Source organism: Pteropus alecto, unplaced genomic scaffold, assembly GCF_000325575.1.
Source record: "Pteropus alecto unplaced genomic scaffold, ASM32557v1 scaffold388, whole genome shotgun sequence".
Lineage (NCBI taxonomy): Eukaryota > Metazoa > Chordata > Mammalia > Chiroptera > Pteropodidae > Pteropus > Pteropus alecto.
Window position 1 is genome coordinate 239028 of NW_006441398.1, and position 11219 is coordinate 250246.

At 54.4% G+C, this 11219-nt stretch overlaps 1 protein-coding gene across 1 annotated transcript in view; it reads left to right on the top strand.

Annotated features, from left to right (window-relative positions):
• Positions 1 to 4096: 4096 nt before the first annotated feature.
• The window catches only part of MAST1 (microtubule associated serine/threonine kinase 1), a 21860-nt gene continuing 14737 nt past the window's right edge, over positions 4097 to 11219 (top strand). Inside the window, 7 exon segments of the mRNA XM_025051601.1 lie at positions 4097 to 4247; positions 5902 to 5990; positions 6420 to 6495; positions 8484 to 8562; positions 10385 to 10545; positions 10696 to 10771; positions 10951 to 11160. Coding sequence (XP_024907369.1) covers positions 4165 to 4247; positions 5902 to 5990; positions 6420 to 6495; positions 8484 to 8562; positions 10385 to 10545; positions 10696 to 10771; positions 10951 to 11160 — 774 coding nt within the window. The 5' untranslated portion in view covers positions 4097 to 4164.

Here is an 11219-nt window from a genome sequence, read left to right on the forward strand (position 1 = left end):
GAATGAGACTCCTTGAGACTTCACTCTGCAGGAAGCACCCATCGTCCCCACCCACTAAATGTTGATTTTGGCCTGACTCACTGCTAGTCAGAGGAAGTGCCCCCCCTCCAGCCGCCGCCGCCGTGGCGGTCCCCGCGGCTTCTCACTCCTTCCCTCTTCCCTCCTCCCGGCTGCCACCGCCACCCTCCTCCCTCCCCGGGGCCGAAGCCTCCGCCGCCATGGACGATTCGGGCCTGATCCGCCGCCGGAGGCTGCAGGTACGAGGTGGACCCGGCCCCAGGTGGAGCAGAGGGGGTCGGCGCCTTGGGGCGGGGCCCGGCTGCCGGCAGGAGAACTTGCGCCAGGGTCCGCGCGGGCGCCGTCTCCCACGGTCTCCGGACACTACCCGCAGGGAACGCTGTGGCCACGCGTCCTGTCGTGCTGGGGACCCCGCCCCTCGGGCGCCGCCCGGGGATCCAGGGAGCTGACGGAGAGGGTGCAGCCGAGCGCTCCTCCTCGAGGATAGCCCGAGGGGAACCTAGCCCACCGGAGGGCAAGGGGGCTGGGGCCAGAAGTCATCGCTCTGGCTCCTCGCCAAGGTGGGGGGTGAGGGGGCGCAAAGCAAAGTTATTGCTCCAAGGCTGGAGCCCCACGGGGCCGCCGGCATCGCTGCAGCCGTAAACATGTTTGTACCAGCAGCCTCGCCCCTCACCACCTCAGGAGCCGCTTTCAGAGACCCCCTGCGACGTCCATGCACCCGCCTGGCTACCAGGATTCTTCCTACTGACCTAATTGGACAGGCACCTAAACAGCCTCCCTCCTCACTCTTCATTCCAGCCCCCTCCACTCCACCTACCCCCCCCCGCGCCCCGCCCCTGCGCAATCCTCAAGTCCAGCGCAGCTTGTGGGTGGGCGGGAGCGATTTTTAGCTCCTTGCAGCCTTAGAAGATGCTGGTCTCCAGGCTGCGCAGGCGCGGTAGGCGTGAGTCCACTGCGCGGAGTGGGACACTGAGGATTGTTGTGGAGTGTCGGAAAGCGAGGGCGGGGCGGGGCGTGGGGGGGCGGCGGGGAATCCAAGCGTCAGGAATTCCCACTTCCAAGATGGGTGGAGATTCTGAAGCTGAGAAGGGTCCTCTTCTCCCGTCTTTGGTGTGAGCTTCTAAAGGTTAAGTTTCACCCCAAGGTCTGTCTGGTCTTTCTGAGCCTCATTGGAGCTCAGCCCCGTGCTAGGTATCCTGGAAACACTTAGATAAAGCCTAACATGGGCCCAGACTCAGGCTACATACCTAGCTTAGAGCTTGGGAAGAACTCTGATCCAGAACTCTGATCCAGGACCTCTTCTAACCCACCATCCGTGAGATTGGAGACCAAGGTGAGCTGATCAGTCATTGCAGCAGGAAAAATCGAGATCAGAGGGCAGGATGGACTTCCCAGGAGTTTGGTTGATGCTGGAGCCATACTTGTGTTGGAAAGCTAATTCGCTTTCAAACAGCCCAGATGGCCCCGTCTAGGAGGCTTGGGCTCTTCAGGTCTTCCCTCGATTCCCTCCCAATTCCAGGGCTGGGTTAGGAGAACGATTCCTAAGAGAGGGAGGGAGCTGCGGCAAAGCCAGAGCCAAATGCTGAACCAATCAAACTAGGTACGCGCCATCGGGTGCCCTAGGAAAAAAGAGAAAATGGGGCGGGGCCTGCATGGGGTGTATCCCCGCCTTCTGGGCCGGTGCCGATTCCCATTGGCTCAGTGCCACGCGGGATTTTTGTCTCTAGCAAGACTGCCCCCAGCCCGGGATCCTCCCACTCATCCTCTCAACCTTCTTGAGGCTACTTTTAGTCTCGGGTACCCCCACCCGGGTCATGCTCCTACCTCTTCCCTCTGGCAGGGTTAATCACTTCGCTGCCTGGATACACCCTCACACATTGGTGCTATCCCTTAGGACAATCCTTTAGGAACTGTTTCGCAACCTCGGAGAACCCGAGGGTCCCCTGTGTACAGCTGGGGTCATATATATGAAGAGCATCCTGAGTTTGAATGGCCTGTCCGCAGCGCTGTCTGTTAATCCTGGAGAGAAGCAGCAGCCGCTTCTGCAGCTGGGGCTCTGCAGCTGGGGATGGAGGTGGCGTCTGTTTACACCGACGCCAAGGATCCCAGTCCTCCACTGCTCCAGTTTGTCCTTTTGTTCGACCCCTAATGTTAGGTGCCCTGGCAGATGAGGCTGTGTTCGAAAATTTCTCGGAGAGAGGCTTGAATGTTTCCCAGGGGCTCACCCTCGAAGGCCGAGTGTACCCGGGTCTGGAATCTTGAGCTCCATGGTCGAGAAATCCAGGTCTTGATTTCGCTTGGGCCATTGCGGTCGCGCAGTCCCGCAGGGCCGGTCCAAGTTGCAGCTCATTCTAGCTGATCCTGCAAAGACAGCAGGAAAACCTGGTATGGATTTCTGGTCACTCGTGGCTCAGAAGGGCAAGGCTGCCGATGTAGACATTATGCCCTTTGACCTCGACTATACATTCACAGGAGTGGGAGATCCCTCTGGCTCATCTTCTGTCATGCAGTGTATCCATCCACAATAACTCCTGTTCCTATGACCTAATATTTATTGAGCCCTAACTATGTGCCAGGCTTCACACTAAGGTGCTAGCACCTGCATCATCTCACGGAATCCTCTAGGATGTATGGACTATTGGAAGGTCACTTGCCAAGGTTGTTAAGAGGCACTGCTGGGATTTGAACCCTGGGATTTCTGTTTTCAGAGATCATGGAAAGGATCTAGACTATTCCTAGTTTTTCTAATTTCCCTCTGGTTAGAGTCCCCAACAAAAGGGCTTTTGAAACCCTCATTCAAATCTTGCAGCCCTACCTAATCCCCTTTATTCGCATCAGCCTGTGGACACAGAGCCGGCTATAAGTTGGCAGTCCCTCTCCCCATTTCTCTTGGAAAAGGGTTTAGACCTCCGTAGTTTCTGGTCCCTGTAGTGACTACCTGTGTGCTTGCCAAACAGAACATGAACATTTTCTGATGTGGACACATAAAGTTAACAGCTATTAATTATTATCACTGCCATTATATATATATAAAAAAAAAATATATATATAAAATATAATATATATTTTAATTAAAAAAATATATATTTTTAAAGAGCACCTAGCCACCACATGATTCTCAATTCAAATTTCAGTTTTGAGCCACCTCAACTACCTCCACCCCCCTACTCTTGGATCTGGCTGGGAGTAGGGTAGAACCGTTGGAGTGTGGAGGAGTCACTCATTCATTCAAATTTTCATGTTTGAGCATGCCAAGTTCATTCCTGCCTCCAGGCCTTTGCAGTTTCCTTTACCTCAGATGCTCTCTTCACAGATCCTCCCATGCTGCCTCTTATTTTTCAGAAACTATCTTAAAAGTCGCCTTCCCAGAGTAGCCCTCTCAGACCATCATGTCCCTCTCCTAGCTGTTTTCCATCATATCACCTTGCTTAAATTTATTCATGACGCTTATTGCTGTCTAAAATTATTTCATTCACTTTCACATTAATCTTGTTTATTTTCTGCTTCCCTCCTGTAAATGCTAGTTTCAAAAGGGCAGGAATTTTTGTTTCATTCATTGCTGTGGCCCCAGTGCCTACACAGGTCCTGGGATATAGTAGGCGCTCAAGAAATGCTTTTTAATTAAAGACTCCCGTTTCACTTGCACAAACAAACATTGAGATGCTAACTCAGGAGTCCTCTATGGGGCCCTATGCTGGTCTCTGGGAGTCAGGAAAGGAGTCATCCTGGTATCCCTACCTTCAGCCCTCAGCCCATGGCCAAGGGTGCAGGTGACATGCGGATGAGTCTCACCCAACTTCTCCTCCTGGGGGCTGAAAAGCTTGCGGGCAACAGCTGCTGGCTCATGCTGACCTCTATCCTTTTGTTTCTTTGCCTTCTAGAAGGATTTGCCCCTGCCCCGGAAAAGCAGCAGGTGAGCCTTGGGGAGAGATACGCGAGAGCGGGTTGGGGCGCCAGGCCAGCGTGCGGGCGGGGCCTGGTGCGCTGGTACCCAGCAGCGCCCCCTCCCGGCAAGCGGTAGCGCATGGCCCTCCCCTCCCTCGCCCTCCCCTCCCTGCCTGCTGCGGCTCCAGCATCCGCCCAGCGCGCTCGTTCCCAGCGCCGCTGCCACTGCCGCACCTGCCACCATGTCGCCGCCGCCGGGTCATGTCTGACTCTCTCTGGACCGCGCTTTCCAATTTCTCGATGCCCTCCTTCCCTGGTGGCAGTATGTTCCGCCGCACCAAGAGGTAGACCCCTGATCCCTAAGACCCTGACTTGGCCCTCCCGCCAAAGCCGCCCCTCCGGCGGGTGCCGCAGGGTGGGGCCCGGGATGCTGCACCCGGTCCAGCTGCGCCAGAGGTGCCCGCGCTGCGCCTTCCTGCTAGGGATGGGGCTGAATGGAGGGCAGTGGGGGGCGAGGCTGGGGGACACACTGGAAAGGACCGCCGCAGGGGGCGGGGGCTGCTCGGGGTGTTCGTGTGGCGGGGGGGTGCGGCGCCTTTGTCTTCTGTTGCTGTGGACTCTGGCAGTTCAGAGGGGTAAGAGAAGAAGGGATTGGTGGGGGGGCTTGGCACCCTCAGAACAATAGCCGCAGTCTGGCCTCCCCCCACCCCATGCCGCGTGCTCTGGCCGCGCTGATATGCTCAGTCACTGCAGTGGGGGGTGAGGGGAATGGAGGGGCCTGAGGCTCCCTCTTTGGAAGCTGGAATCCTGAAGGTCAGAAAGAAGATGGGGACTTTTATCATAGCACAAACTCCCCCCCAACACAGCCTCATTCGGAAAATAGTGACACACAGTGTCACGTAGGACATGATGTCACACACACATACACAACAGCCCTAGTGGCCCAGATACACAGGGAGGCACCACACATACCCAGCCATACAGTGGCCATAGGTCAGAGACATGCACAGATACACAGGGGCACCCCCAGCATCACACACTAACCAGTAAACCCACAGGTACACTGTTGTGTACACTCAGTAAGATGTCACATGCATGGTGACACACACAATTATTGCCACCTAAGATGCATACAGACACATGTGTGGCAATGGCATCCATGTACCCAATGTCACAACACACAATATCACCTAAGTATGTTGCATGTTGTGTCACACGGATGCCACAATAAAAAAGGGAATCTTGCAGAGAGCGAAAGACAAACTATCATACATTATCACATGCAAGACTCATCCAGGGAATGTCACACATGTTGGCATGCTCAGACATGCCTAATGTCACAGGATGTTAAATTTACACACAGTAGATGCCACTTGTGTACATACATGGTGAATATCACATGCAGACACAAGGACAGTATCTCCCAGACTTAGAATGCTGCACAAAGACACATGGAGCAGAAATCGTACATCATGCAAACAATATAGCACACAATGGCACGCATAATTATGTACAAGTGGCATTATACATTGTGTCACATAGATACACAAAGGCGCAAGTTGTGTCACAAGATAAACACAAGGACTGTCACACATGATGTTAAACTAGGATGCACCCATTGCTAAACTTGCACGCTGGATGTCACACGTGGATACACACAGCATACGTCACACACAGATCTAGACAGGCAGATACTCAGTATCTTCAACAGTGTCACAAAGACATGACTATCACTCCATGACTGAAACTGTGCCCCACATGTTTACCCATGGTCCACACCAGGAGTCTTGCACCTACACGTCTCACATGCATCCCCTCCCATATGCAGTCCTGCTGAGGTCTCCACTGCCTCCTACTCTAAGTAGTATTCTGGGGGCACTTCTCAGAACACACGGATGGGAGATAAGTGGGTATCTGAGATGGGAGGGAGGCTGGTTGTGTTCACAAACTCCCTGGGCTGCGGCCTGGCCCGACCCCCTTGCCTCCCCTTCTCCACAGCTGCCGCACGAGTAACCGGAAAAGCCTCATCTTGACCAGCACTTCGCCCACGCTGCCGCGACCCCACTCCCCACTGCCTGGACATCTGGGTGAGACAGGTGGTGGGTGTGGCCCAGACTAGAGGAGACTTGGCTACAGGAGAGGGATGTGTCCATACCACAGGAAGGGTGGACTGAGTCTGGATAGAGGAGAGCCCGGATTGGACAAGGGGCGGAGCCATCAATGTTGGGCGTGGTCAGTCATCAGAGGGCGGGCATTGATGGGCGGAGCTAAACTGAAAAGAGGATGGGGCAGAAAGGAAGAGACATACCTGAGGGGCGGGTCCATCCCAGAAGAAGACAGAATCGGCCTGGACGGGCTGGGCATACTCGGTAACCAAAAACTCTTAGGCGGGGGGCCACTCCCAACTGTGGGACTAAAGGGGACGGGCTACTGTTTGCAACCCGCATTGGAGATTAGGAGGCGTAATGGGATTGCCGCCCAGCCTAGACCTAAAGATCCCCCTCTTTCCGCCACAGGTAGCAGTCCCTTGGATAGCCCCCGCAACTTCTCCCCCAACACTCCCGCACACTTCTCGTTTGCCTCCTCCCGAAGGTGAGTTCCTGTTCACTGGGTCCTAGTACCCTGGTCCGACCCTCCCCACCCACCGTATGGGCTCCCATCTGTTCCCCTCCTAATTGCACCTGAGCCAGAGCCTGCAGAGTGCTCCAGCGTCCCAGAGGAAACCAGCTCCCAGCCTTAGGGGCCTGGGCCTATAAGAAGGCGGGGCCAATCGCCTCTCTGGAAAGGGGAAGGGGCGTGACTTCCTTGGCCTAGCAGCTAAAGCGCCTGCGTTCTGGGCCGCGGGTCTCAGTCTCCCGCCTGGCACTGCAGGCCGGGCGTTTCCATAGCAACAGGGCGAGAAACGCAGATAAGGCGCGCAAGCGCAGATTTAGCGGTGCCCATTGAGGGACACTTGGTCCCTGATGTGAAGGAGGACGCCTAGGGCTATTTCTCGAGGGCCCAAGAGGAGGAATCTCAGGTTTCCCTCCCGGGGAGGAGAAATGTCTCAGTGATGAGTCTCTCGAGTGTCCTTAAATGAATTTTCTGGGGCCTTTGGCGAAATTGGGGAAGGCAGAGAAATTCCTTGAATGTTTTGAGGAGAGACTTTTGGGAGTCACCAGGGTGTTTGCCCAGATCTCTTCTTCTTTGAACTTATTCTCAAAGCATTGTCTGAACACATGCTCTGTTCTGGGAGCCGAACGTAAGAAGCGAATGACACCTCCCTCTATCCTCAGAGTTAAGTTGGGGTGGCAGGCCAGAGAACCAGGGTCGCTGCAAAGGCTGGTGAAGGCTGTGGTGTAGAAGTCACAAGGGACTGTGGAGACAGAGGACAGCTCCCTGGGGAGAGTGAGGGAAGGTCCTCCTCCTCCATGGAATTCAGCTGAGGGCAATAGGGAGCCAGAAAAGGGCTCCAGGATTGGGCCTGATGTGGTTGCCTGCATGGAGGTTGGGCTGGGCGGCAAGTGGACTGAGCGACACACTGCCGAGAGGGAGGAATGAGGAATGAGTCGCGTAGTGTGTGGGAGTGTGTGTCCACGTGACTAGGAGTGCAAGTTTGTGAGACTGTGAATATGTGAAAATAGCCTGTGCCTACACAGGTCTCCATGGAGGTATGCATCAGCATTCAAATATGAAAGTGTCTGAGTGTGAATTATATCTGTAGGGTTATAAATGTATGTGACTATGTGAGAGAGCGTGCACCTCCATGCGTGTTTCCACGTGCATGTGTAATCTATGCTGCAGTGTGAATGAGTGTGTGACTGTGTGAGTTGGAATGTGTGACTGAGTGCGTGAGGGTGTCTTGAATGTATGTGTGAATGTGAAAGCGTAGAGTGCGCATGAGGGAGTATGTGTCTGTGTGTGTATCAGAGCGTGAGTTCTGGGTCTTTGTAAGTGTCTGTGTTTATATGTGAGTGGATGTCTGTTTTTGTAAGTACAATTGTGTGTTAGGAAAGTGTGACATTTGGGGCCATGTATGGGACAGTGAATTGTATAAATGTCTGTTAGGGAGTCATGCATGAATGTGTGTGATTGTCAGTACATGAACTTGACCATAGTAGTCACATTAACACTGGTGAGTGTGGCCAGGAGAGTGACTGTGTCTGTGTGACTGTGAGTGTACCAATGTGACAGCATGTCAGAGTGTGTGTTTGATGGAGGGGAATTTCTTCTCGGAGAAGAACCAAGGGGTCTGCCTCTGAGAGCTTTACTCATGGGGGGTCCTCTAGGAATTGACATTTCGGGTCCTCTAGGATGACTTCCTTGTGTGGGCTTTTCTGGTCCCCCTCGGGGTTCACACTGGGGCTAGTGTGGCCTGAGTATGACAGGAGAGGGAATCATGGGAAGGAGCCAAGGAGACTGGTGCCTGGCTGGAAGTCTTCCTCTTTACCTCCTTGACCTGGAGGGCCTTCAGGAACCACAGAGTACAGATATGCTTCCCAAACCCCTGCCCTGGCCATAGCCAGTGCTTCTCTCACATCCTGAGAAGTGGGGGAGCTGGTGGGGCCTGGTGGCCTCTGAGCACCTCGGCTGGGTTCCAGGGCGGACGGACGGCGTTGGTCTCTGGCTTCACTCCCTTCATCTGGCTATGGAACCAACACACCCAGCTCCACTGTCTCGGTGAGTGTGGTAGGCGGGAAGATGGGTGGGAATTGCAGGGACCCTCCAACCCAAAGGTCCACACCCAGGCCAGCAGCTGGGCCTGCCTTAATGAGTGCTTTGGGTTATTTTGTCCTCCAAGGTTGTCACCTGTCCATCTACTAGTGAGTTGCAGGTCTCTCCCAGCCCTGTTATCCACCCTTGACATATCTTCTTGGGGGTCCTATTCATCATGGACTTATTTTACAGATATTAAGCCACTTGCCCAAGTGTCTGCAGCTGGCCAGGGCCAGGCTACACCCTTCACTCAGAGCCCATTTACTCACCCACTGCAATACCCAAAATCTCCTCTCCATCTGCCTCCTTTTCTACCTGTGTCTCTGGTTTGATATTCAAAAGACATTTATCATGTGACTGTCATGTGATAGGTGGACTCTGCAAGCTAAGCCAGGGTCCAAGGGTTTACAAAGCTCTCGGGAGGGGAGACAGACTAGTAAGAAGGCATTTACAACATGGGGGATTGGAGCTGTGATGGGAGTAACGTAAGGAGAGGTGATAGCAGAGAGGAGGCAACTGACCTAATTTGGGGGAACATCAAGGAAAGCTTCCTGGAAGAGGTGGCATCGAAGCCAAGACAAAGAATCAGCAAGAGTTTGGCAGGTGGAAGAAGGGATAGAAAGCTGTTCCAGGAAGGGGAAACAGCACATGCAAACTGCCAGAGGCAACAGAGAACTTGCCACATTGGGAAAATTGAAAATAGCCTTGTGTGGCTGGAGCTTTGGGTTAGAAATAGAAGAGTTGAGGTGAGACAAGCAGCAATACTGATCGTGCTGGGGCGTGTCAGCCAGGTCAAGGAGATGGATTATATTCTAAATGCAGGTAGAAGCCATAGAAAGTCTTTTTTTGCTTTATATTAACATTTATTAAAATTTCAGTCTGAACTATTTGAAATCGTGCTTCTGTAGGTCATAAATTGTGTGCATTAAAAAAGTTATCTTAGTAGACACTGGTGGGATGAGGAATTTTAAGCAGGGAAAGGAGTGATGTGATGTTTAAAAAGAGAATTCTGCCTACAGAATCAAGTGGATGTCCTGTGTCTCCACTGGTGTCTGTGTGTCTGTGTTTGCCCGACTGCATGCCAGGCCCTGACCAGAGACCAAGCAGAGCCAATCCTTGCCCTCAAGCAGACAGCAATAACAAATAAATAATAAAGATGTAAAAAAGTCAGGAGATAAATACAGCAAGAGGAAACAAGATAAGTCAAGGATAGGAAGTGATGGGTGTGTGTTCAGAGGAGGCCTCCTTGAGAAGTGACATTTAAGCAAAGATTTGAGGGAGAAGGCATGATCCATAGTAGATGTGCTCCAGGCAGAGGGAATGGTCTGTTCAAAGGCCCTGAGGCAAGAGCGTGCCTGGCTTGTTCAGGGTCTATCAAAAAGGCCACAGCTCTGTCGCTGGAGTAGAGCAAGTGAGGATGAGAGTGGTAGGAAGCGATGGCAGAGAGACAGGGCCAGATGTTCCTGCAGGCCTCATGAGCTGTGGGGAGAACTTTGGCGTTCAGAGCCATGCAGGGTTTTGAACAGAGGAGAGATGTGACTTGACTCAGGTTTTAACAGATTCCTTCTAGTCATATCCGAGTCTGTGTCACTGTTCTCATCCGTGACTGTCCCTGTCCCCTATCTAGTGCCAAGAGTCCCAACCTGGGCCCTGGGACCCCAGAATCATAATCAGGTTCTAGTACCGGCCTTGCCAGTGCCCCATCAGTCCCGGAAGTCCCAGCCCAGGGTCCCGAGCTGTGGGGGGACCGCGGTGGCTCTGACCCCAGCCTTGCCCCTCCCCCCAGTCTTCCTGCTCCTCCCAGGAGCGCCTGCACCAGCTGCCCTACCAGCCTACAGTGGACGAACTCCACTTCCTCTCCAAACACTTCGGCAGCACCGAGAGCATCACAGATGAGGATGGCGGTCGTCGCTCGCCCGCCGTGCGGCCCCGTTCGCGGAGCCTCAGGTGGGCGGGCACCCCCCCAACTCCACGCTGGCGGTCTGGGACCTTGTGCACTGCGAGACTCTGGTCCGCGTGAATAGACGACTTGCACCGTGATGGGGGAGGCAGTTTCGGAGGCAGGCGGCTGGACAAGATGGGCTTCTCTCCCTGCAGCCCCGGGCGCTCCCCCTCCTCCTACGACAACGAGATCGTGATGATGAACCACGTCTACAAGGAGAGGTTCCCGAAGGTGAGGGTGGGGGCGGGGGGCGGGGGCAGTGTTGAGTATGACCAGCGGCGGGGCCCTCGCTCGCCTTAGCTCTGTGTGCCCCCTGGTGGCGGGTATGCGCAGCGCAGGCTCCTGGCGGCCGCGGCCTCTGGGCACAGCTCCGCATAGTCACCCCTGCCCCGCCTCCGTCCCTCCCGCAGGCCACTGCGCAGATGGAAGAGAAGCTGCGCGACTTCGCCCGCGCCTATGAACCTGACAGCGTGTTGCCGCTGGCCGACGGCGTGCTCAGCTTTATCCACCACCAGATCATCGAGCTGGCCCGGGACTGCCTGACCAAGTCCCGCGATGGCCTCATTACCACCGTCTACTTCTACGAATTGCAGGAGAACCTGGAGAAGCTACTGCAGGACGTGAGTGCACGGGGAGGCCAGCCTCAGCCCAGACTCTGCACCCCCAAATCAGGCAGATG